The sequence below is a fragment of the Hyperolius riggenbachi genome, chromosome 2 (assembly GCF_040937935.1).
Source record: "Hyperolius riggenbachi isolate aHypRig1 chromosome 2, aHypRig1.pri, whole genome shotgun sequence".
NCBI classification, from domain to species: domain Eukaryota; kingdom Metazoa; phylum Chordata; class Amphibia; order Anura; family Hyperoliidae; genus Hyperolius; species Hyperolius riggenbachi.
Window position 1 is genome coordinate 345,208,071 of NC_090647.1, and position 27,790 is coordinate 345,235,860.

The window sequence follows — 27,790 nt, forward strand, 5'->3', positions numbered from 1 at the left end:
TTGTTTTAATAAATGAACATGGCTCCTGGTTGTGTGGTTGAATGTTTATTCCATTCACAGGCACTTTGATTGGCTTCGGGAACACATGTTCCTGTTCACCAATCCCTCAGCTATAAGTTCTGTGGTGAACGAGCGGTGGGTGCGCGGGCGCACACCCGCCGCAAAATGAAAAGATGTGCCTGTACGTCCTGTTTGCAGGACAGAGGCACAAACTAGACACCTATATATGTCCAGTTTGTGCGAAGAGGTTAACCATTTATGCCTTGAGGACGTGAGCTTCACATCCGCAGTGACAGCTGCAGGAACACGATAGTCACGTCCCTGCAGCTTGGAGGGCTGTGCGGGCAGATGCCCATGATCGTGCTATCACCAGCAACAGGGGGCATTGGTTGCAGGGGACAAAAGTCGCCTGTGCCAATCCGTACATGTCCGCCAAGAATAAACACTGTTTTTGTCCCGACGTGATTTCCACCGCTTTCCGTCGCCCGATCATTAGATTTATGAATGGGAACAAAGTTCCCATTCATTAATCTCCTCACAGGACACCCGTGATGCAGGCTTCCATTGAACCCTGCCTCACTTTCCTAGTTACAATGTAGCAATACATTGTTTCCTAAGTAGCGTACGGTGTACGGAAACATCTTGTGGCCAAATAGTAAAATTACACCTACTGACTTTAGGGAATTAAAAAAAAAAAAAAATCAGTGATGCACCTTTATTGCCAAATAAAATATTGTCACCATACATTATACTAGGGATATAATTTTAAAGTTGCAATAACCGGGACAAATGGCCAAATAAAATGTGTGGATTTTTATTATGGTAGCATGAATTATTTTAAAACTATAATGGCTGAAAACTGATGAATAATGAATTTTTTCCATTTTTTTCTTATTATTCCCATTATAAAGCATTTAGAATAAAGTAATTCTTAGCATAATGTACCACCCAAAGAAAGTCTAATTAATGGCGGAAAAAACAAGGTATACATCATTTTGTTGTGATAAGTACTGATAAAGTTATTGGGGAATGAAAGGGAGGAGCACTGAAATGTGAAAATTCCTCTTGTCCATAAGGTGAAAAATACCCGCGGGCTGAAATAGTTAAATATGCTTATATTATTTTCCATCTCACTTAACCAGTATCCATTTAGTTTCAGTCATTTTTTATTTTTAAAGAATAGAAAAAGGATTAACAAATATTGTAGGTACATGCAATCCTTACAGTGCATAAGTATCATATTTAAACAAAGAGCGGTTGCACTTTGACCAGTATCGCTTTAAAGTGGAACTGAAGATAGATTTAAAACAAACTGTTTCACTTAACTGGGGCTTCTGCAAGCCCCCAGCAGCCATCCTGTCCCACGCCGGTCCTCCACCAGCCACCATTCTCCCGCCTCCATTCCGTTTCTCGACTTGTAAGTCGAGGCCAGCGCAGCCCTGTCAAGCGTATCCTTTTTACGCGTTCCCGTCTGCAATAGCGTTATTGTGGTCTGGAACGCGAAGAAGGATACTTGTGGCCAGAACCGCGCAGTGGCCCGTCGGCAAAGCCGAAGATAACTGGCGGCGAGAGAACGGAGGCTCTTGGAGGACTGGCGCGGGACAGAACGGCTGCTGGGGCTTGTAGAAGCACCAGGTAAGGGAGTTTGTTTTAAAGAGACACTGAAGCGAAAAAAAATTATGATATTATGATTTGTATGTGTAGTACAGCTAAGAAATAAAACATTAAGATCAGATACATCAGTCTAATTGTTTCCAGTACAGGAAGAGTTGAGAAACTCCAGTTGTTATCTCTATGCAAACAAGCCATTAAGCTCTCCGACTAAGTTTTAGTCGTGGAGAGGGCTGTTATCTGACTTTTATTATCTCAACTGTAAGTGAACTGTTTACTTTTTCTCTGATAGAGAAGAGGTCATTACTTCACAGACTGCTCTGAAAGACTCATTTTGAATGCTGAGTGTTGTGTAATCTGCACATATTATAGAATGATGCAATGTTAGAAAAAACACTATATACCTGAAAATAAAAGTATGAAAATATTTTCTTTGCTGCTAATCTTCTAGTAATTATTCATAGTACGCAACCAATTCACTATATCATATTTTTTTTTTCGCTTCAGTGTCTCTTTAAATCTATCTTCAGTTCCATTTTAAATGACACGATGATCAGCTAGAGTAATTATTTTTTACAGAAGTTAAAAGCTGTCAGTAATTATGCCAGAGTCCAGCAACAAGCATATTGAGTATTATACTACCTACTGTAAATAACATGTATAGTGTATTTATTTTATTTATTGTATTTATAAAGCGCCAACATATTACGCAGCGCTGGACATCAGTTTAGGCTACAGACAATATTTAGGGGTGACATACAGCAATAGAGACAATACAGGAATACATGCAACCCAGATCACGCAGCACAGTATGAGTACAAGGTAATGCTTAGTCAGTCACTGGATGGGAGCATGGAGATTAGGCAAGTCGAGTTCACTCAAGAGTTCACTCAGATCCATAGGATGGGTGTACGGTAATGGAGGTGCATATACAGGTAGGAGACACAAGGAGGAGGACCCTGCCAAAGGCTTACAATTTAGTGGGAGAGGTAGGAACATGGAAAGTAGGGGACCAGTGTTCAGCTGCGGGTTTAAAGCACCAGTGAGGGGGGGTAGGCCAGAGTGAAAAGGTGAGTTTTGAGGGCCTTCTATAAGATGTTGAAGGAGGGGGAAACCCTAATGGGGGGAAGTAGGGAGTTCCATAGTGTTGGAACAGCTCTTGAGAAGTCCTGGAGGCGTGAATGGGACTGGGTGATGTGTCGGGCGGTCAGGCGAAGTTCATTGGAGGAGCGGAGTGAGTGGCTAGGTGTGTACCTCTGAGTAAGATCGGAAATGTAGCTTGGGCAGGTTTTGTGGACAGATTTGTAGGCCAGACACAGTATCTTGAATCTGATTCTCGAATGGATAGGAAGCCAGTGGAGGTATTCACAGAGGGGAGTCGCCATGGTGGAGGGAGCTGCCATGCTGTTCAGATTGGTATTTATATAGATAAGTACTTGCTAATATTTACAGCATTAATTTCCCAGTGCCCACATAGAAACTACTATTTGAGCACCATATAGATTTAGGCAGACCTAACATGAAGATTTACTGATGAGATAAACAATTATATCTATACACCTAAATAGGACTGTCCTGAAATCCCAATCTTAAAGAGGATCTGTAACCTCAAAAAATCCCCTGGGGGGTACTCACCTCGGGTGGGGGAAGCCTCCGGATCCTAATGAGGCTTCCCACGCCGTCCTCTGTCCCACGGGGGTCTCGCTGCAGCCCTCCGTGCAGCCGTGACGTAATATTTACCTTCCTGGCTCCTGCGCAGGCGCTCTGACGGCTGTCGGCTCCGAACTACACGGAAATACCCGATCGCCGTCGGGTCTGCTCTACTGCGCAGGCGCAAGTTTCCGGCGCCTGCGCAGTAGAGCGGACCCGACTGAGATCGGGTATTTCCGTGTAGTTCGGAGAGGAAAGCAGCCACAGCGCCCCCGCTGGAGCCTGCAAAGGTAAATATTGAACTGACAGTCGGCTCTGTCGCCGGCTGTTCGGAGGGCTGCAGCGAGACCCCCGTGGGACAGAGGATGGCGTGGGAAGCCTCATTAGGATCCGGAGGCTTCCCCCACCCGAGGTGAGTACCCTCCAGGGGATCTTTTTCATGTTACAGAGTCTCTTTAAGCCTGATAAACACACTAGGTTGTTCTTGACCAAGTCCCGATTTCTTCGGATGACAAGCATTTTGTGTGTTTATGCTCCTTTATTTTGTGTTTAAAAGATAAAAAAAATAAGTTTAAAGTTTGTATTGTCTCAATTGAATAATATATTTTTTATATATATATTTTACAAATCCAATCTTGAACTATTGAATGTATCTGTTCCATTCAAGTGCTTTTTCCATGCAAATGTTTTATGGCCTTTAATTAGTTATTAGTAAGATGCGTGCTAGGGTACAGCTAAAGTCCGACTGCAGAGAAAGTATAAGTTACAGCCCTAGATTCTTAAAGAGAACCTGTACTGAGTAAAAATATTTAAAATAAACACATGAGGTAACTTCAAATGAACATTACATAGTTACTTTGCCATCAGTTCCTTTCAGAAGCTCACCATTTTCTTCTGACAATAATCCCTTCCAGTTCTGACAATATTTTGTCAGATCTGAAATATATCAGTTGCTGTCAGTAAAATATCAGTTGCTGTCAGTTATAGCTGAGAGGAAAACTGATGTACCAGCTAATGTCCATGTTTCCCTATGGCTCAAGTGGGCGATGTTACAGTTTAACTGTGTGCTGACCAGAAAGCGGTTATGGGTAATGGCCATTTTCAAAATGGAGGACGGAAAATTCCCTTGATCACAGTGAACAAACAGGACGCAGGACAGGAGAAAGACACTGAGGAGTAGACTACATGGAAGGTAAGTATGACTTGTGTATGCTTATTTTGACTTTTAATTTTCAGTTCAGGTTTGCTTTAATCCTTACAGTTAAAAAAAGGAACACAGCCTAGTTCTATATAGACATGGCACTATATATCATCTTTTCAAGTTACATGTAATTTCAGGTACCCTTTAGAGCTCCCATTTATTTCAGTGGAAGTGGGATATTTTTTCCCTCAATGACTTCATTATTAGACTGAAAATCTCTTAATGACAAAACATGAATAAAACCTGACAGACAGATTAACCTTACCTATTCCAGAATGAAAAAGTTGTAGTCTGCACTCAATTTGAGTTTGGTCTAATTATTTTTAAGTGTTCCTGGGTGTATATGCCAAAGTTTAGTGTAAGCAATTATGTTTCTATTTTGAAAAGGTGTTGGCAGGTTATTGACCACAGAAGAGTTTAGTAATTGAACCTCTGAATGAAGTCACTGTCTGTGTGTGTCTTGGCAGACCTAACTATTAGTATGTAACACTGCAATAAATGTGCACCTTGAGTTCACTGAAACATAATGATTGTGTTGTTCTTGTCTTTGTGGTAACAGGCAGCGTGGGTTTCATACATTTGTTCTTAGACCACACTGTGGAGAAGCTGGGCCCATCCATCACCTTGTATCTGCATTCATGCTATCACAGAATATCTCACATGGGCTTCTACTCCGCAAGGTAATGCTTTCAGGACAATTTTAAGATGGGGCAGAAGAGCAGCAAATGTGCTGTACTGTGGGTTTGTGTCATGGAAATCTTTGCTTGTGTGAAGTGTTAGCAGGGCCATTGTGACTGTCATCTTTACCAGTAGTGGTCTACATTCACATATCGGTGAGCTGGCTGTGATGAGCTTTGTTACAAACGACATGAGAATACTATGTACAGATCTGCAGCATTTTAATACATGGCAGGGGTGTTGCTAGGATCCTAAGGGTCCATTTCCATTACATGCGGTGCCACCGCGGGTGTCCTGAAACCAATGCACGGCAATGGAACAGTTTCCATTGCGTGCGGAGCAATCCGAGAATCTGCAGAATGCTGCAGATTCTTGCACAACCGCATCTGACCACCGTCCCCTCAGTACACTTCCGCATCTCCCGATGTGGAAGTGACGTGAACGGCAGCGGAAGTGATGCAATGCGGCAAGGTAACCGCGTTCGCTTCACCATGACGGGAAGGAAAAGGGCCCTAAGAGACGGGGCACTTTTGGGCACTCCAGCCGGAAAATGGGTGTGGTCACATACCAGCATGTGGGTGTTGTCATGGGTGGAGCCAAATTTACATGATCTTAACAGCAGTCTAAGTAGGTCTGCCCAGCAAAATGTTGGATGAAGCCCTATCTCCATTAAAACAAAGAAAAATGCAGCATATCACATAAATAGGCAGTGTCACTTAAACATAACTAGGAAGAATTACCTGGTTTCTGTGCTGGCTAGTCTGGATTTCTGCTGATGCGGCTGGCCTGCCGCCAGGTCATCTGGCAGTTTTACCCATAGCATTCCCTGACCTTCTAATGGACCCCCTACCATGCGCCTCCCATTAAGGCACCACAACTCCCAGCATGCCCCCATAGAAGAACCACAGCTCCCTGCATGCCTACATAAAGGCACCACAGCCCCCAGCATATCCTCGATTGTCCGAGTTCTGGAATGCTGAATGGGATCCTTGCTGAGGAATCATGGCCTGTCCGACCAGTCAACTCATAGTAGGTGGAGCCGGGGCGTGCTATGAATGCCTGGCCCACCGTGTACAAACCACGCCCTGATGAAGAACGGATGTGACGTTCGAAACTAGTTGGCGAATCAGCACACGCAGCCGACATGACGCCAACTAGTCCCAGCTATGCTGCCTGACTGTAAATGCCAGAGACCGTAAGCTTGGCCCGGCGTGTCCCCCGGAAAAGGAGACGTGGATGGTCGTGGAGCCTGCTGGACACAGCGTGAGGAGGGAGTTCACCCCTGTATGTCCCGTACAACTGAAAGGCACACGGAGTGTAAATAGAACTCACCCCAGAGCGCGTGACGAGTTTGACTCGGTACAGAGACCATCCCTGATGTCACGGATTTCCGGGAGGTTGTGAGTAAGGCAGTGAAGACTCTATGCACATGTTTATTATTGGGGGCCCCCCATCGCCAATTCTATAATTACCTCAGTGCTTGCCTGGATGTCTAATGCTTTTACGGACTGTGAGCAATGCTTGCATGAGCTTTGCACTAACTGCTATTGTCTCTGCTTTGTATGAAGCTCTGATGATTTGCAGCGTTGGAATTCCCAAGGGTGTCATCTAACTGGGGACTATTAGAGTGGTGGTGTGGACCAGCCGAATTTATATGTGTATGGATGCCTGTGGGAGTCGGATGTCTGACGGTTATGAAGTGTGGTGGTACTGTACAACAGCGCTGTTGTTTTTAATACTGTGATCTGTTGCACAACCTTTTAAGCTTTGCCTATGTACAATTAAACGACCTTTTTCCAATTTTTGCATGACCCCTTGTCACGGACTGGTTTGTTATAATTACAAGAGTGTGGGGTAGGTTGGAATTACCAGCAAATTAGGGAATATTAGGATCGTGGTCCTCCCCTTTTCCTCTTTATCCCCTCCTTTATTGGTTGTCATGGGTGGAGCCAAATTTACATGATCTTAACAGCAGTCTAAGTAGGTCTGCCCAGCAAAATGTTGGATGAAGCCCTATCTCCATTAAAACAAAGAAAAATGCAGCATATCACATAAATAGGCAGTGTCACTTAAACATACGGTAACTAGGAAGAATTACCTGGTTTCTGTGCTGGCTAGTCTGGATTTCTGCTGATGCGGCTGGACTGCCACCAGGTCATCTGGCAGTTTTACCCATAGCATTCCCTGACCTTCTAATGGACCCCCTACCATGCGCCTCCCATTAAGGCACCACAACTCCCAGCATGCCCCCATAGAAGAACCACAGCTCCCTGCATGCCTACATAAAGGCACCACAGCCCCCAGCATATCCTCGATTGTCCGAGTTCTGGAATGCTGAATGGGATCCTTGCTGAGGAATCATGGCCTGTCCGACCAGTCAACTCATAGTAGGTGGAGCCGGGGCGTGCTATGAATGCCTGGCCCACCGTGTACAAACCACGCCCTGATGAAGAACGGATGTGACGTTCGAAACTAGTTGGCGAATCAGCACACGCAGCCGACATGACGCCAACTAGTCCCAGCTATGCTGCCTGACTGTAAACGCCAGAGACCGTAAGCTTGGCCCGGCGTGTCCCCCGGAAAAGGAGACGTGGATGGTCGTGGAGCCTGCTGGACACAGCGTGAGGAGGGAGTTCACCCCTGTATGTCCCGTACAACTGAAAGGCACACGGAGTGTAAATAGAACTCACCCCAGAGCGCGTGACGAGTTTGACTCGGTACAGAGACCATCCCTGATGTCACGGATTTCCGGGAGGTTGTGAGTAAGGCAGTGAAGACTCTATGCACATGTTTATTATTGCGGGCCCCCCATCGCCAATTCTATAATTACCTCAGTGCTTGCCTGGATGTCTAATGCTTTTACGGACTGTGAGCAATGCTTGCATGAGCTTTGCACTAACTGCTATTGTCTCTGCTTTGTATGAAGCTCTGATGATTTGCAGCGTTGGAATTCCCAAGGGTGTCATCTAACTGGGGACTATTAGAGTGGTGGTGTGGACCAGCCGAATTTATATGTGTATGGATGCCTGTGGGAGTCGGATGTCTGACGGTTATGAAGTGTGGTGGTACTGTACAACAGCGCTGTTGTTTTTAATACTGTGATCTGTTGCACAACCTTTTAAGCTTTGCCTATGTACAATTAAACGACCTTTTTCCAATTTTTGCATGACCCCTTGTCACGGACTGGTTTGTTATAATTACAAGAGTGTGGGGTAGGTTGGAATTACCAGCAAATTAGGGAATATTAGGATCGTGGTCCTCCCCTTTTCCTCTTTATCCCCTCCTTTATTGGTTGTCATGGGTGGAGCCAAATTTACATGATCTTAACAGCAGTCTAAGTAGGTCTGCCCAGCAAAATGTTGGATGAAGCCCTATCTCCATTAAAACAAAGAAAAATGCAGCATATCACATAAATAGGCAGTGTCACTTAAACATACGGTAACTAGGAAGAATTACCTGGTTTCTGTGCTGGCTAGTCTGGATTTCTGCTGATGCGGCTGGCCTGCCACCAGGTCATCTGGCAGTTTTACCCATAGCATTCCCTGACCTTCTAATGGACCCCCTACCATGCGCCTCCCATTAAGGCACCACAACTCCCAGCATGCCCCCATAGAAGAACCACAGCTCCCTGCATGCCTACATAAAGGCACCACAGCCCCCAGCATATCCTCGATTGATGCACCACAGCTGACTCCGCCTGGGGGACATCCGGGGGAACCCCAGAATAGATCCGGGCATGTGCCACTGATCTCTGGGGCTAACAACGCCCCTGATACATGGAGATGTATTAGCATTCCACCCATAACTTATTTCTTATGAAATGTACCATTTTCAAGTTTTCACTCCATACAGATTGTAGACCTCCAAGAAATAAAATGTATATGGTAATGGTGGGGTGGGGCACCAGGCAGGAGTGGGGTGAGCCCAGCAGTGTTTTGTTACTTACAATCTTGTTTATTGATAATAATTCTTTATAGTAAAATTAACATGCAAGGGTTTGTAAGATTGCACAGGTATACAGTACATACAGCCTAATATAGTTGTGTACTGTTGGTATTAGCTCAGACATAAATCTATACATGAACAACAACAAAAACAAAAAGGGCTTCAGTTGTGTACGTTTCCTCAATATAAAATATAATAATAACTTTTAATAAGTGACATAAAAACCCATACAGACGGACAGGTACATTATAAAACAAGCAGTCAAAACATACAGATAAGTTAATTGGCTTCCCCCTAAATTGGCCCTAGACTGCGATACATACAGTACACGACACATACACAGACATATGACTATAGTAGGCATTAGATTGTGAGCCCCTCAGAGGAACAGTTACAATATACTCTGTACAGTGCTGCGTAATATGTCGGCACTATATAAATACTAAAATAAATAAATAAAAATGGTTGAGAGCTGAGATGTACTAGATAAACTGTTGCCGGTGCAGAAGGCTGATTTTCACAAATGTATCACAAGAAATCCACAGACAGAATCAAGGGTTGAATTCATAAAAGTTTAAAAAATAAAATTTCAGAACGCCAGGTGATATTTAATGCAATTGTTATATTATAACTGGCATTGCTTTTTAAAGTAGTTTCTCTCACCTCTGTTGACTCATATCTAAAGCTATTTTTCTGTGCCTGCAGGCCCCAGTATTGCAGTATTTGTATTACCTGGCACAGATTGGCATCGCCATGTCTCCTTTGAGCAATAACAGTCTTTTCCTGAGCTACCACAGGAATCCTCTCCCTGATTTCTTATCACGTGGCCTCATGGTATCATTGTCCACAGATGACCCTCTGCAATTTCATTTCACAAAGGTAGTACTGCTGTTCACAATATACTGTATTTACAAATTGTGGAATGTTACATTTTGCTGAAAAGCTGTACATGAAATTTTAATTATTTCATAAGATTTTAGAGCTTGTTGAAAATTGCTTCAGGTAAAAGGCAAGTTAAATCGCATAATAAAACTCACTGACATATGTAATGGTGGCTTTAATTAATACTGTGCAATGCATATTCTAATGTTGCAGGAGCCTCTGATGGAAGAGTACAGCATTGCAACCCAAGTGTGGAAACTGAGCTCATGTGATATGTGCGAGCTGGCGAGAAACAGTGTGCTGATGAGCGGCTTTCCTCACAAGGTGACACATTTATTCATCTAACCATCTGCTTAGTCATTGTGTTTATTAGTCACAAGGCATTAAAGTGAAACTCTATTAGGGCTCTTTCATATTGCAAATTGCAAAAACGCAGTATGATTTCTTCACGATTTTTACAAAACAGTTTTGTTGCGATTTTCCTGCAATTGCATTATGCGATTATCACTGGATGCTAGCTTTACAAGAAGGAGCTCAGAGAAAAAAATGAAGCATGCGGGACTTTTGCGATCAGGCAAAATTAGATTGCAATAGGGTTGCACTGTGATGCTGGCCTGGGGTGCTGGGTAGGGATATTGTGATGCTGGCTGGGGGTGATGGGTGGAGATAATATGATGCTAGCTGTGGGATTCTGGGTGGGAAGAACGTGATGCTGGCTGTGGGTGCTGGTGGGGATAATGTAATTCTGGCTGGGGATAATCTGATGCTGGCTGAGGGTGTTGGGTGGAGATAATATGATGCTAGCTGTGGGATTCTGGGTGGGAAGAACGTGATGCTGGCTGTGGGTGCTGGTGGGGATAATGTAATGCTGGCTGGGGATAATCTGATGCTTGCTGAGGGTGCTGGGTGGGAATAATGTGATGCTGGCTGGAGGTGCTGGGTGGGAATAATGTGATGCTGGGTGGGGATATTGTGATGCTGGCTGAGGGTGGTGGGTGAGGATAATGCGATGCTAGCTGGGGCTGCTGAGTGGAATATTGTGATGCTGGGTGGGTATAATATGATGCTGGCTGAGAGTTCGGGGTGGGAATGTTGTGATGTTGGGTGAGGGTGCTGGTTGGGGATATTGTGATGCTGGCTTAGGGTGCTGGGTGCAGATAATATGATGCTAGCTGGGGTGCTGGGTGGGATACTGTGATGCTGGGTGGAAATAGTATGATGCTGGCTAGGGGGTGCTGAGTGGGGATAATGTAATGCTGGCTGGGGATGTGATGCTGGCTGAGGGTGCTGGGTAGGAATAATGTGATACTGGCTGTGGGTGCTGGGTGGGGATAATGTAATGCTGGCTGGGGATAATATGATGCTGGCTGAGTATAATGTGATGCTAGCTGGGGTGCTGAGTGGAATATTGTGATGCTGGGTGAGTATAATATGATGCTGGGTGGGAATATTGTGATGCTGGGTGGGGATATTGTGATGCTGGCTGAGGGTGCTAGGTGCGTATAATGTGATGCTAGCTGGGGGTGCTGGGTGGGATATTGGGATCTTAGGTGGGGATAATATGATTATGGCTGAGGGTGCTGGGTAGGGATAATGTGATGCTAGCTGGGGGTGCTGGGTGGGATATTGTGATCTTGGGTGGGGATTATATGATGCTGGGTGGGAACATTGTGATGCTGGGTGGGGATATTGTGATGCTGGCTGAGGGTGCTAGGTGCGGATAATGTGATGCTAGCTGGGGGTGCTGGGTGGGATATTGTGATCTTCGGTGGGGATAATATGATGCTGGCTGAGGGTGCTGGGTGTAGATAGTGTGATGCTGTCTGGGGATAAAGTGATGCTTGCTCTGTATACAATTAACATATGTACAGACTTTGTAGGAGGAAGTACCTACTTGCCAGTGACAGTTCCAAAGGGTAGATGCAATCGTATATGGAGCAGTACAGATGTAAAAATTCCAATGGATGCACCCCGTTTATGGTAACAAAGTCATTGAAGTACTTACACTGAGAGAGTGCAGTTTCACTGAAACACATAGATAACATTCCATATGCTTAAATCATAAACATTTGATCCTATCAATGATAAGATAAGAGAAAGTATGCACTACTACTATTATGTACTACTAGCTAGAAACAGTGCTATCATTAATTCAGGTATTCAATCAATTCAGTGCCAAAATTCAAGCAAGGTGCAATAATATTAGAATAAATGAATATATACACTGATATTATAGAGACCAGTATTTGGTTAGAGTTCCCCTTTCAGGTGAACAGAGTTAGAAAGTGATACTGCATATCAATGAATCAATAAATCGTTGAATTATATGACATCTTGGAGCTCTGCATAGAGAAGTCTGTTTCGTGGGGTAAATAATGACAAGTGACAAATGCCATTGTCAAATCGATCAAATCTTCAAGCATAAACCTACAGGTTTCACTGATATAACTGCTTACTGTTTGTGGTCTCATATTTCTGTTTAGTGACATACAGACCGGCACATACAGCATATACAGTATAGGTCTTGCTACATGGTGTCTATTAATAAGCCATTATACTAACATATGATCTATTTTAGGGCACCTATGACATAGATGTATTAAATCAGTCTCAAACTGATTTCAGATTAGTAATTTAAGTATAATGCATTATTGATTTAGTTTCCCTGTGGTAATAGGAGGATCCCCTGACTGCCTATTAAAAACAAATATGTCCCCTTAACAGCAGCCTTCATGCTGTGTACATACACTGTACTCAAGCTGTAGCATTTCTGTATTCTTGCTCACATGATGTGTATATGATGGCAGTTGCATGCAGCATCCACTACAATATTTGTTCTTTTTTACCAATTCCAAGATGATCTGAGTTTATTACAAATAGTTCTCACTATGCTGCCTGCATTAGGGTGTGTACACAAGCTATACTAAAGTAAGCCAAAGCAGCCTTTAGTGGAGGCCTCAGCTGAGAATCGAGTGTGTGCCTAGTTGTCCCCCTGAGCTTGCTTGAAGATCTGGATGCCAATGGCAATTCCCCTGTTGTGATAGTCTCGTTTGTATACCAGCTGTAGTGATGCTGTATTGAGTTCCTGAGATATGAAAAAAAGGCTGATGATTTATCCAATTTGAATTGCTTAGCCAAATATTAATTTTGTTGAAGTATCCCGATAACATGTAATTATTGTACAAGTCTGTCTTTTTCATGCCACAGGTGAAGAGCTACTGGCTAGGCCCGCATTATGTACGTGAAGGTCCAGAAGGGAACGATATCAGAAGAACAAATGTGCCTGATATCCGGGTTGCTTATCGTTACGAGACTCTTACTGAAGAACTGGCACTTATTACACAAGCTTTGCAGTGTGAAGAACTGGAAACCATTCCTGAGGATGTGCTGTGTATGGGACCTGAACTAGAAAGGAAATCCAAATGAGATGTGGATAATATGGGAGACATGAAGAAGCAACCTTGATTCCACCAAGAACTCTGATGGGGGGACAGAAGAACCAAGACTTGCAATCACATGCATGCGGTGATCATATGACATAATGAAACACAAATAATACAGATAGTTAAGGAATGAGAAGGCACCATAATTATTAGAAGAGCAGTAGAGGATGTAATAGTACTATATGTCTGAAATACTGCAATATGAAAGAAAATATTTCACTCAAGAAAGAAAGTTGCCCAAAAAGAACTATTCAGACACATATTTAACATTTAGGGAACATCACAGAAAAACTGACTAGTAAAACAAAAAACAAAATAAATATTTTCAGAAACACTTTCTAAATGGAAAAATGTATACTAGATAGATCTAGAAGATCAGAATATCTAAATATTTACAGTGGAGAAACATATGAAGATTTTTAAATGAAAGCTAATGTTTTATCAAAGATCTGCATTATAATGATAAAATTAAAATTGATTAAGTTTTTTAATGGTTTGTAATTTTAGGATATGAATAATGTAAAATATAATTCTCAATTGGAAAAGGTGGCAAACTGTTGGGTTCCATAAATCAGAAAGTTCACTTGAGAGATGCTAAGTACTGTGCTTTACCTGTGCCTAGATAAGGTGTAAGAACTTTATACTAGTCTACAAGACCTTGGTCACCAGAATTGTGTTACGCACTGTTGCACAATAATAGATTACTGTATACATTTTATGTATGTCCGCTGACTTGGAATTAAGCTAATCAACTGTTCGTGTTACACCTGAATACTCCCATCTGCCACTGTTAAGCACCAAACATGTGGACAGGGTCAGGAGGAGTTTACTGGCTTACAAGTCATGTTGTACTTCATGTGACTTCGGAGAAAGTATTGGAGTCTCATGAAGCGCAATGTGACTCTCAAGTCAGTAAACTCCTCCTGACCCTGATCATTTGTGCTAAATTCAAACAACAAAACTGCTAATCAAGCCCATTAGCTACTGATTCCTAATTAACCAGCTTGATTGGCTTTATTTCAATTTAGTGGAACTTTGCATGTAATTTGCATGAGGAGCTGGAACTGAAGCTCATCACTGACTACTGTATACACTGCAATATGATGCTTTTATATAAAAGCTGTCTGTTTTTGTCAGCATGACGAAACCTAGAAGTTCTAGTTCACCACGAGCTTGCTGGGTAATCTGTAACTTTTGTCAGCATGTAAATAGCTTTTCAAGCAAACAAAGGAAAGCAGGAAAGCTGGCACTGCTGCAAGTGTTCGGTTTATTATGGCATAGATAAAGTGCAGACGTGCAACATCTTGCAAAAATAGCATGGAAAACACATACTCTGGTGAGAGGAGGCGTAGGTGGTGGTGGGTGCTGGGCACAGAATGCCTGACGGCCGTTTCGCGCTGGATAGCGCTTCTACGGAGGCTGCAACCATATTGGGCAAAGGCTTCTGGTTAAATACTGTCCAGAGCTGGCGTTTAGCATTACTTCCGGTGGCAGCGCCGCCCATACTTCCGCGTCACGTGTGCGTACGTATTGACGTATTGCGTCAACGTACTTCACACACGTACATAAATCCGCATAGCGCCTGTAACGTACGCATGCCTATTGGGTACATGCGTACTGCATTATTATGCATACGGTGCATGGGTAAAATTGGTCGCATAGGGTGGGTAAAAAACTCCCCCTAGCGGCCGCACATGGGAAGGGCCCGACTCAGACAAACCCACACCTCAGGTTCAAAGGTGGGAAGAGAGGAAAGATGGGAAGAGGGAAGAGAAGGGGGGCCGAGTAAAGCAGAAAAAAATAGGATGAAAGATCAGGAGATCCTGAATAGGTGAGATGAGGTGAGACCCTTGGTGTCAGTGTGATTGAGTCGTGCTCCATAAAAATACAAAATTGATAAGTTAAAAGCACATTGTGCTGTATAAAGCTGAATACAAGTGCCAATAAAAAAAGGGAGGGGAAGAAAATAGGGAGGCAAAATTAAGCAATTGGTATTCGCGCCATCCTCCAAAATAGTAGCAATATAAAAGATGGTAGGTTACATAAAGAGCATTAAACATCAGGATAAGACAAGACATGATATAACAACACGCACAGGAAGAACCAGGGGTAGGGGAGGAGGGAGAGGTCTCAAGGGTCAAGGAAGCATGACAAGTCTGTATGGTCATTAAGAAATCTATGAAATCTGGAAAAGGTTCTCCAAGGGTAATCCAGCATATGCGAGAAAGTCATGGGAATGACCCTACTAAGTTGAAGTTTGCAGGAATCATCCATGTCCCACCCCTGTCTACCCTGTCTAGGGGTGGGGACAGGGAGAAACAATTAAAAAAAGAAGAAGCAATGCTAATCCTGCAGTCAGGAGCCATGGGACCTTTAGGTCTTAAAGAGACTCTGTAACATGAAAAAGATCCCCTGGAGGGTACTCACCTCGGGTGGGGGAAGCCTCCGGATCCTAATGAGGCTTCCCACGCCATCCTCTGTCCCACGGGGGTCTCGCTGCAGCCCTCCGAACAGCCGGCGACAGACCCGACTGTCAGTTCAATATTTACCTTTGCTGGTTCCAGCGGGGGCGCTGTGGCTGCTTTCGGCTCCGAACTACATGGAAATACCCGATCGCCGTCGGGTCCGCTCTACTGCACAGGCGCCGGAAACTTGCGCCTGCGCAGTAGAGCAGACCCGACGGCGATCGGGTATTTCCGTGTAGTTCGGAGCCGACAGCCGTCAGAGCGCCTGCGCAGGAGCCGGGAAGGTAAATATCGACGTCATCTTTCACGGAGGGCTGCAGCGAGACCCCCGTGGGACAGAGGACGGTGTGGGAAGCCTCATTAGGATCCGGAGGCTTCCCCCACCCGAGGTGAGTACCCCCCAGGGGATCTTTTGACGTTACAGATCCTCTTTAATGACCATACAGACTTGTCATGCTTCCTTGACCCTTGAGACCTCTCCCTCCTCCCCTACCCCTGGTTCTTCCTGTGCGTGTTGTTATATCATGTCTTGTCTTATCCTGATGTTTAATGCTCTTTATGTAACCTACCATCTTTCATATTGCTACTATTTTGGAGGATGGCGCGAATACCAGTTGCTTATCCACCCTCTCCTTTTTATCTTCCATGTTATGCTCATCCCTGTTGGCGGTAATCCGCCAAGGGATGTGGGCTATTTTACTTCCCCACATAATTTTGCCTCCCTATTTTCTTCCCCTCCCTTTTTTTATTGGCACTTGTATTCAGCTTTATACAGCACAATGTGCTTTTAACTTATCAATTTTGTATTTTTATGGAGCACGACTCAATCACACTGACACCAAGGGTCTCACCTCATCTCACCTATTCAGGATCTCCTGATCTTTCATCCTATTTTTTTCTGCTTCACTCGGCCCCCCTTCTCTTCCCTCTTCCCATCTTTCCTCTCTTCCCACCTTTGAACCTGAGGTGTGGGTTTGTCTGAGTCGGGCCCTCCCCATGTGCGGCCGCTAGGGGGAGTTTTTTACCCACCCTATGCGACCAATTTTACCCATGCGCCGTATGCATAATAATGCAGTACGCATGTACCCAATAGGCATGCGTACGTTACAGGCGCTATGCGGATTTACGTACGCGTGTGAAGTACGTTGACGCAATACGTCAATACATACGCACACGTGACGCGGAAGTATGGGCGGCGCTGCCACCGGAAGTAATGCTAAACGCCGGCTCTGGACAGTATTTAACCAGAAGCCTTTGCCCAATATGGTTGCAGCCTCCGTAGAAGCGCTATCCAGCGCGAAACGGCCATCAGGCATCCTGTGCCCAGCACCCACCACCACCTACGCCTCCTCTCACCAGAGTATGTGTTTTCCATGCTATTTTTGCAAGATGTTGCACGTCTGCACTTTATCTATGCCATAATAAACCGAACACTTGCAGCAGTGCCAGCTTTCCTGCTTTCCTTTGTTTGCTTGCTACTTGATGTTTTTGTTTGAGCACGCTGAAGAGGTTCCAGAAAAAAGGGGTGTTTGTAGTCCTCCTGTGCAATCCGCATGTCTCTGAAGCTGATTTATGCACGTCATACCGCTGTAGTGCCAACCATTTGCTCTCCTTTGGTTTTAAATAACTTTTCAGCACAACATAATAACTTGCTTACAGGACGTTTGCTGGTGTTCAGCATACAAGACATACACAGGTGGATCCTCCTGTGTGTGCATTTTATTGTAGTAGAAGTTTATCAGTTTTCTTGTATCTTCCAAAACTGACGAAAGATAGAAAAATAGATGTATGCTCTTTTATATCTGATAACGCACATTCCAGTTTGATTGCACAACTCACTAAATTAGGTTTATTGGTGCAGAGCTGATATATCTTACAATCAGAAGCATGTCATTATTTGTGGATGGCTTCAGGCCTTCTTACATCTACTGACTCTTTTTTTACTCTGGCTCAGTCATAGGTTTTTTTTTGTTTTTTTTTAAAGTCTTGTTATTATTTTCAAACAAACAAAACATCAAACAGGTAATTGACAGTGTGGTGTATTATACATCATGGTAGGGGTAAGGCAAAGCCTATGGAAATGAGTAAATGCAACTTCCACAAATAGCAAAATATTGAAACAGACATATTTTTAAGACATTATAGGAAATTAAGGACATATTAAGGGGAACATTTCAAAAATACAAGCTAACTTCACAGAATGTCGATAATATTAGGGTTCACATCCAAATTGTCAATAGCAGACTCTGTAGTACGTAACCATATCCCCCACACCCTTGAAAATTTAGAGCTGGACCCTCTAGCCAACCAAGTAACCAACCAAGTGATACAAGGGTAATGCTGCTCAGTCACAGCTTAAAACCACACCATGTAGTTTTTTTTTTTTATTACAGCGGATTTGATTGTTCACCCAAGAATGATCTAAGTTACTTAAAACTACATTTACATTTCTCTGAATTATTAATTCACAATTATAAATATAAAAATCTTAACGCAGATGTGGGCAGCCCTCAATACAGCTCTGCAGTCTGGCAGTATGGATTAGAGCTGGCTTAGATGGGCAGTGGCAGTGTCCCATTTAGACAATGTCAAATGCTTTTCTGCTAGCGAACAGAAATGCATTTGGCAACGTTTTGACACCCATAGGGGACAGGGAAGCGAAGTGTTTAGCCGATTGGATAAAACAAGACAATGGGATTTGCGCAAATAACAGAAAATGATGGTACTAAGATTTAAATGTTATCCATTCATGTGAACGCTGCGACTGTGCGTTTAAGGCCCATGTGAACCAGCCCTAATACTCATCTGACCACCACTGCACTTCTCACATCTGGGCTCTTCCTAGGTGTCCTCCACCCCCTCCTTTCTATAAGACAAAACAGGTTGCGTGGCAGAAAGATGAGTAGCACATCTGTACAACAATCTTTCCTAAATGTTAACATGAAATAATAAAAGATAATTTTACACGGCAATTCGGTAGCGTGTTTATGAGGTTCTGTTGCATACAGTGACAGATGTGTGTGACCAGTTCTGGCCCTGACTGCTATAGACATTGTTTCATTTTGAGACTAAAGATGGAAAATGATCACTAAAATGTGGTTATGGTAGAGATCCATATATACAGAAGTCCATATTTGACCCACTGCTGCTTTCAGAAAAAAAGACCATGACCGTTTCTAGTTCCTGCTGTTCCTGTTTGTTCTTCCTCATCTCCTACACACAGAATATGTTGTTCTGCAGAAAGCTTAGCAGCCCATTGGTACACTTATCAGGCATAAACTGTCTTTCAAATTGACTCTGGCCTTACAGGATGCAAAATCTACTTTTACATTTCTTTATACAGTAATAAACCTCTGTTACATTAAGTTAATTATGGCCTTAGTCTTAATTTATTTTTCTATTATTGTAATTCAGCATTAATACAGAGCGTTTGGTAAGTATACAGTGTGGGGTATAGTACTGTTTTTAGCTAGGCCTATTTTTAAAGGGACTCCGAGCAGTGCAGTAACTATGGAAAGATGCATACCATTTTGAAGCTCTCTTTCTCCTCTTTCCAGTGATATATAAACCGCCACCCTATGCCTTTTAGTTTTCGTTATTTTCACCAACACTTTCCCCAGTGTCGGCAGCTCCATTCAGTGCAATGCAATGAAATACAAGGAACCCAGGGGGGTATAATTACAAACATCACGCTGGTAGGTGTGAGGATATAATTAATTAGTTGTGGGTATGCTTAAAGGCATATCCATAGGCACTGCTCGGCGTCCCTTTAACATGGACTCTCAAGCAACCAGAAACTACACTTATGTGGCATCAGCCAGTCCCTGTTAGTTCTGGATAATGGGGTTTTACTGCATATTGATTGTATAAAGAGCTGTAAAAGTCTTGGCAATTCATGCTTAGTAAGATTAGTAAAATAAAATAATATAGACTTCAATAGCATTCTCAATATTTCACCTTGTATGCTTCTCCCAGTTTTCAGGTTGTGAAGAAGTTAGGTGAATGGGTAAACACAAGCCACATTGCTAGATAAGACATTTTAGGAGCAAAAGACATTTAAACTTAAGTAACCCATACACTGGGTCGTATTCCCACCGATACACAGAACAGAAGCATAAGTAAAAGGAAGGAGCTGAATGCTATGGCTATGGGAAAATATTCTCCTGTGTTTGCATGACCATGTCACTGATGTTACATTACTGTACTGCCTGCATGTTGTTGATGTCTTTCAGTGCATGTCTGTCTTTATTTCATTATATACTTCTTAAATGAAGTGTGTTTGTCCTGGAAGTCCTCATCATTCTTCACTAAATGGTGTGTAAAAAACAAAAAAACAGGCATAGCCAAATGGGTCTAGGGAAGTGACACTGAAGCAAAAAAAACAAAAACCTCATGATATAATGAACTGTATGTGTAGTATGGATAATTGATAGAACATTAGTAACAAAGAAAAGAGTCTCATATTTTTATTTTCATATACAGGATCTTCTCAAAAAATTAGCATATTGTGATAGAGTTCATTATTTTCTGTAATGTACTGATAAACATTAGACTTTCATATATTTTAGATTCAAATACACACAACTGAAGTAGTTCAAGCCTTTTATTGTTTTAATATTGATGATTTTGGCATACAGCTCATGAAAACCCCAAATTCCTATCTAAAAAAATTAGCATATTTCATCCGACCAATAAAAGAAAAGGGTTTTTAAAACCAAAAAAGTTAACCTTCAAATAATTATGTTCAGTTATGCACTCAATACTTGGTCGGGAATCCTTCTGCAGAAATGACTGCTTCAATGTGGCGTGGCATGGAGGCAATCAGCCTGTGGCACTGCTCAGGTGCTATGGAGGCCCAGGATGCTTCGATAGCGGCCTTAAGCTCATCCAGAGCACTGGATCTTGCGTCTCTCAACTTTCTCTTCACAATATCCCACAGATTCTCTATGGGGTTCAGGTCAGGAGAGTTGGCAGGCCAATTGAGCACAGTAATACCATGGTCAGTAAACCATTTACCAGTGGTTTTGGCACTGTGAGCAGGTGCCAGGTTGTGCTGAAAAATGAAATCTTCATTTCCATAAAGCTTTTCAGCAGATGGAAGCATGAACCCACTTTTGAACCATAAACAGCAGCAGAAGCGCCTGACCTGGGCTACAGAGAAGCAGCACTGGACTGTTGCTCAGTGGTCCAAAGTACTTTTTTCGGATGAAAGCAACTTTTATATGTCATTCAGAAATCAAGGTGACAGAGTCTGGAGGAAGACTGGGGAGAGGGAAATGCCAAAATGCCTGAAGTCCAGTGTCAAGTACCCACAGTCAGTAATGGTCTGAAGTGCCATGTCAGCTGCTGGTGTTGGTCCATTGTGTTTTATCAAGGGCAGGGTCGATGCAGCTAGCTATCAGGAGATTTTGGAGCACTTCATGCTTCCATCTGCTGAAAAGCTTTATGGAGATGAAGATTTCATTTTTCAGCACGACCTGGCACCTGCTCACAGTGCCAAAACCACTGGTAAATGGTTTACTGACCATGGTATTACTGTGCTCAATTGGCCTGCCTACTCTCCTGACCTGAACCCCATAGAGAATCTGTGGGATATTGTGAAGAGAAAGTTGAGAGACGCAAGACCCAACATTCTGGATGAGCTTAAGGCCGCTATCGAAGCATCCTGGGCCTCCATAACACCTGAGCAGTGCCACAGGCTGATTGCCTCCATGCCACGCCGCATTGAAGCAGTAATTTCTGCAAAAGGATTCCCGACCAAGTATTGAGTGCATAACTGAGCATAATTATTTGAAGGTTGACTTTTTTTGTTTTAAAAACACTTTTCTTTTATTGGTCAGATGAAATATGCTAATTTTTTGAGATAGGAATTTGGGGTTTTCATGAGCTGTATGCCAAAATCATCAATATTAAAACAATAAAAGGCTTGAACTACTTCAGTTGTGTGTATTTGAATCTAAAATATATGAAAGTCTAATGTTTATCAGTACATCACAGAAAATAATGAACTTTATCACAATATGCTAATTTTTTGAGAAGATCCTGTATATAGCTTTTTTTTATAACATTGCATCATTCTCTAATAATTTGCAGTTTCCACAATACTCTCAGCATTGTAAATTATTTCACAGAGCAGGCTACTGACTCTTTGAACTTTTCTCTGCAGAAGAACCATAAACAAAGAAGAAACAATTAGAGACAGTTGAGATAAGAGCTTCAAAATACTGTGCTGTCCTCGACTTTACAAAGTCGCAAAGCTCAAAGAAGCTCTTTTGCATAGATAACAACTGAAGTTTTTTAGCTCTTCCTGTACTGGAAACAATATGAGACTCATATCTGTGCTAATAATGTTTTATTTCTTAGCTGTACTACAAATACAAATCATTATATCATAAGTTTATTTTCACTTCAGATTCCCTTTAAAGGTACACTGTCATACAAAATGTCTGGGCTTATATGTGTTTACCTGCACTTCCAAGTCTTTTTTTTATTACACTTGATTCTTTATGATGTGTTTACAATGTAAATCTACATAGGTGAGTCACATTTCAGCTTTTTTTCACTTTTAGCTACTATACAATTATTAAACTAAAGCTACTGTGTCTACTGACATAGCACCGCAGTAGGTTGTGCGGCATGAGACAACAGCACAGTGACAAGGAGAGGAGAGAAGACTGCCTCAGAATCTGCCAGTGTTAATCAGAATCAGAATCAATTTATTTTTCAGAATCAGAATCAATTTATTTTTCGCCAAGTAAGTTTGCACCTACAAGGAATTTGTCTTGGCAGTTGCTTAACAAACACAAACAAAAAACAATACAAGGACAGACAGTGTGAATATTACAAGTTAAGGACATTATAAGTATAGTGGCAGTAAGCAATGTGAGAATTGTTCATGTTTAGTTCTGTGCTGATTACTTTCAGTCCTAGCAGCTCTAACGTGGTTCAGCATTAAGTATGGCTACCGCTTGAGGAAAAAAGCTGTTCCTGTGTCTGGAGGTTTTGGTAGCGATTGACCGGAATCTTACTCCTGAAGGCATGCGCTGGAAGATGGAGTGAGCTGGGTGAGAGGGGTCAGAGGCAATTTTGGTCGCTCTCTTTCTGCACCTGCTAGTGTAAAGATCCTGCAGGGAAGGTAAGCTACAGCCAATTATCCTTTCCGCTGATCGGATGATGCGCTGCAGCCTCCCCTTTTCTAATGCTGAGCAGGAGCTGAACCATACAGTCATGGATGATGTTATGGTGGATTTGATGATTGCAGTGTAGAACTGCACCATTAGATTTTGAGGTAGGCCAAACTTTTTCAGCTGCCGCAGATGGTACATTCTCTGTTGTGCTTTCTTGACAATAGTGGCAGTGTTGTTGTCCCATTTTAAGTCGTTTGAGATCGTGGACCCAAGAAACTTGAATGACTCTACTTGGGTTATTGTGGATCCATTTATGGTTAAGGGGAGGTGCTGGGGGGGAGATCTCCTAAAGTCTATTATCATCTCCATGGTTTTGAGAGCATTTAGTTCTAAGTTGTTGCTGCTGCACCAGGAGGAAAGCTGTCCCACCACATGCCTGTATGCAGACTCATCCCCGTTTTGAATGAGACCAACAACTGTTGTGTCGTCTGCAAACTTCAGAACCTTAACAGATGGATCTGTGGAGATGCAGTCATTGGTGTAAAGTGAGTACAGCAGTGGGGAAAGCACACAGCCCTGGGGTGCACCAGTACTGACTGTCAGAGAGCTTGATGTGAGTTTACCAAGTCTAACACGCTGTCTTCTGTCGGTTAAGAAGTCGGTTATCCATTTGCAGAGGGATTCAGGTATGTGTAGCTGGGAGAGCTTGCTGTGCAGCAGTGATGGAATTATGGTATTAAATGCAGAGCTGAAATCTATAAATAAAATCCTGGTGTAGGTTCCTGGGTTATCTAAATGCTGTAGTACATAATGCATACACATGTTCACGGCATCGTCTGCGGATCTGTTCGGTCTGTAGGCAAATTGCAAAGAGTCCAGCAGGGGATCTGTGATGGATTTCAGATAAGTCATTATCAGTTTTTCAAATGCTTTCATGACCAGTGATGTCAGGGCAACAGGCCTGTAATCATTTAAACATGTAGGTTTTGTTTTTTTTGAATTGGTACAATAGTTGCGCATTTAAAACAGGCAGGAACAATTGAGAGTTCTAGAGATGCTTTGAATATGTCTGTAAATACAGGCGCTAATTGGTCGGCACAGAGATTCAAGCATTTCGCAGACACAGCGTCTGGTCCCATTGCTTTCCTGGTGTTTTGTTTTTTAAAGAGTCTATTTACATCTGATTGGCATATTGTTAGAGCATGCACATCTGGGGACAGGTTAGCAGATTGTGTCTGGCCTCCTGTGTTGTGTAGTTGCTGAGGCACCGCAGGGGGTGGAGACATTGGCTGACAGGAAGAGTGTTCAGTTTGCCTGTGGCAGAGATGCAAATTGACTTGTTGTGTTTGGCTTTTGTTAGTAGTGTCAAACCTGCAATAAAATGTATTCAGTTCATCTGCAAGCTGCAGGTTATGTAGTGAGGGGGGAGGAGATTTCTTCCTGTAGCTGGTAATTTCATGTAGAGATTTCCATATTGTGGATGAGTCTGCGTTAGAAAAATTTTCCTCAAGTTTTTGAGAATAATCTTTTTTTGCGGCGGTAATGGCTCTCTGCAGTTTGTATTTCGCAGCTTTGTAGAGGACTTTATCGCCTGTACGATATGCCCTTTCTTTATCGAGGCGCAGCTTCCTAAGATGTGATGTGAACCAGGGTTTATCGTTATTGTACCTGGTGCACTTTTTTGTGGGGATGCAGGACTCTTCACAAAAGGTAATATATGATGTCACAGCGTCAGTGTATTCATTTAGGTCACTGGAGGATTCTTTAAATAAATTCCAGTCAGTTAAATCAAAGCAGCTCTGCAGTTTTTCTACAGCTTCACTAGTCCATTTCTTAACTGTGGTCACTACAGGTTTGGCAGTTTTTAGTCTTTGGATGTATGTTGGGATAAGCTGTATAACAGCATGATCAGAGTTCCCCAAAGCTGCCCTGCTGACAGAGTGATACGAGTCCTTAACCCTCTGGCAGATAATCCCGACACTGTATCGGGGTGAAAAAAGATGCCCATTTAGATAATCCCGATACAGTGTCGGGGTAAAAAAAAAAAAGTTTCCCAGCACTTTACCATGGGTTGCCCTGGTACAGGGTGCGCAGTCCCCTTTCTCCGGACGGTCCCCAGTGTCTCTGATGCCTTCTGGTCAGGACGAGCCTTCAGATCCCGCCCTCCGATCCCGTCCTCTGGTCCCCTCCGGTTCGCATCTCTTTCCGCATCTCTTTCCGCGTCCCTCCACCCTCTTGTGCCCTCCGATCCTCTCCTCTGGGCCTTCCGATCACGTCCTCTGGGCCACCGATCCCGTCCTCTGGGCCACCGATCCCGTCCTCTGGTCCCCTCCGGTCCCTCCTCCTTTCGAGTCTTCTTCCGCCTCTCCTTCCACGTCTCCTTTAGCCACACGCAATGACATCGCACGTGAAGTCGACGCTAGGGGGCGCGGCGGTAAATTTGAATTTGTATTGGATTGAATACACATGTATCCAATCCAATACACAGTAAAAAATAACAAGTTTGAAACAGTATAAATAAAATGACACAAAGGAAAAAAAAAACACCATTTGCTGTTTGGATTTTGCTGGTGACACTTGCACTGATATTTCTGCTGATTTTTCTGGTGTTGACCCTTGCTTGGACTATCGACTATTCTATCGACTGCCGCCTGGATTTGACCCTTGCTTTTTGATAACGACAACGCTTTGATTGCCGCCTGGGTTTGACCCTTGCTTTTGGATAACGACGACGCTTTGATTGCCACCTGGATTGACCCTTGCTCCGAATAACGACTACGTTTTTTCTGCCGCCTGCCCTGTAATGGCTTCCAGCTCCCGTAGACGCCTCTCCCCACGAACCCTGATGCAGGAGTTTGATGACAGCGAGGATGAGCAGCTGTTATTCTCAGACTCAAGTGACAGCTATGTGGCGAACATGTCATCATCTGACTCAGAGTCTGACAGCGATGACTTCACCGAAGAGGTTGAGAGCATCCGTACATGGATCGCTAAAGACCCTACCCAGAATAATCCTGCCCCCCCGCGATTCCCATTTACAGGCGAACCCGGCCAAAAAGTTCCCTGTGATCCTAACCCCCTGGCCTATTTGAAACTTTTTTTGGACGAGGCCATAATCCAAATTATAGTGGAGGAGACCAACCGCTATGCGGAACAGCAGCCTGGTCCATTCAGGAGGTTTGCTAGGGGAAAAAGGTGGGAACCAGTCACCCAGGATGATATATGGCTATTCCTGGCCATCCTCATCCTCCAAGGGGTTGTGGGGAAACCCCGCCAGACATCATATTGGAGCACCAACCGACTGATTGCTACACCTTTTTTTGCGACTGTCATGTCAGAAAACAGATTTAGCCTCATCATGAAAAACCTGCATTTCATGAATAATGAGACCTTTGATGAGGCCACCCATCCTGCCCCCAAACTGTGGAAGATCTACGACCTATTTCAAATGGTCATACGCAAATTTCAGTCCGTGTATGTTCCAGAAAGAGACGTTAGCGTAGATGAAAGCCTAATGGTGTATAAGGGGAGACTTGCCTGGAAACAGTATATCTCTTCCAAGCGTGCCAGATTTGGGATAAAATCGTTTGTATTGTGTGAATCTAATTCCGGATATATTTGGAATGCCATTATATACACTGGTAAAGGCACACAATTTGACCCCAGCTACAGCCAGTTTGGCCTTGCATCTGCCTCTGTCCTCTCCCTCATTTCACCGCTTCTTGGTCAGGGATATTGCCTGACCACAGATAATTACTACACCTCCCCTGAACTATATGAACACCTCATCAGACACAAGACTGATTCATATGGCACTGTCCGGCCTAACCGTCGCAATCTGCCATCAGCCTTTTCAGCTCAGAAGCTGAAGCCAGGGGAAATCACAGCATGGCAGAAGGGTAAACTGATGGCCCTCCGCTGGAAGGACAAAAAAGATGTTTCCGTTTTGTCAACAGTCCATAACACTGACACTGCTGCAGCCAAGAATCGTGCTGGGAAGACAATCCAGAAACCCCAGGTCATTCTGGATTATAATCAGACAATGGGTGGGGTGGACCATGCTGACCAGTGCATAACATTCTACCCCGTTGTGCGCAAACAGCAGCGCAAATATTACAAAAAAATCTTTAGACATCTGGTGGAGCAGTGTCTTTGGAATTCTTATGTCCTCTACAAGAAACAAAATGACAGGCCTCTTCCTCACTTTGACTACATTTTGAAGGTTTGTGAGGAAATATGCTTACAACATCAGCAACCACAATCTGAGGCGAATAGACCAGGACGTCGTGCCTCCTATGTCGTAAATCCAGTGCGACTAACAGGACGTCATTTTGTAGAGCATGTGCCACCCACTGAGCGCAAAGCAACACCTACCCGCATGTGCGTGGTGTGCTGCTCTAAGAGGGGGCCGAATGGAAAAAAGGTGCGCAAGGAGACGCGCTTTTACTGCCCTGAATGTGATGTAGGACTTTGTGCTGTCCCTTGCTTTAAAATATTTCATACTCAGGAAGTGTATTGATGTTTCAATACTTTTTGTGCTGCAACTGCTGCTTGATCTAAATTAAGATGTTTTGTTTACGTATTGTTACTATTAAATGGTTTTTTTTGCCATGATTTTCATGTTTTATTATTTTATTATGCTTAGGATAAGCACTATAACCTTGTTTGCTAATGATTTGGTAAGTTACAGGCCTGAAATATTAAAAAAAAAATTCATTGGAAAATTCCATAGACTTTTTTGGACAGAAATTAAGGGAGAATTGAAACGCCCGGGAGGTTAAATCAATT

The 27,790-nt window shown here is 43.3% G+C and overlaps 2 protein-coding genes across 6 annotated transcripts in view; both read left to right on the plus strand.

Moving 5' to 3' along the window:
* AMPD2 (adenosine monophosphate deaminase 2) overlaps positions 1 to 13,744 on the plus strand; it is a 100,546-nt gene extending 86,802 nt beyond the window's left edge. For all 5 annotated transcript variants that reach the window (XM_068269522.1, XM_068269523.1, XM_068269526.1 and 2 more), the window contains exons 15-18: positions 5,022 to 5,142; positions 9,791 to 9,964; positions 10,181 to 10,291; positions 13,175 to 13,744. In XM_068269522.1, coding sequence (XP_068125623.1) covers positions 5,022 to 5,142; positions 9,791 to 9,964; positions 10,181 to 10,291; positions 13,175 to 13,393 — 625 coding nt within the window. In that variant the 3' untranslated portion in view covers positions 13,394 to 13,744. The remainder of the gene's footprint in view (positions 1 to 5,021; positions 5,143 to 9,790; positions 9,965 to 10,180; positions 10,292 to 13,174) is intronic.
* A 12,061-nt stretch (positions 13,745 to 25,805) lies between these two features.
* On the plus strand, positions 25,806 to 27,521 carry LOC137545048 (piggyBac transposable element-derived protein 4-like). The gene has a single exon (XM_068266151.1). It carries the CDS (start codon positions 25,806 to 25,808, stop codon positions 27,519 to 27,521), a length of 1,716 nt encoding a protein of 571 aa, XP_068122252.1.
* The last annotated feature ends 269 nt before the right edge of the window (positions 27,522 to 27,790 follow it).

Bases quoted from the DNA above. Each gene is read 5' to 3' on its own strand.
- LOC137545048 (XM_068266151.1), top strand. From the start codon at position 25,806: ATGGCTTCCAGCTCCCGTAGACGCCTCTCCCCACGAACCCTGATGCAG.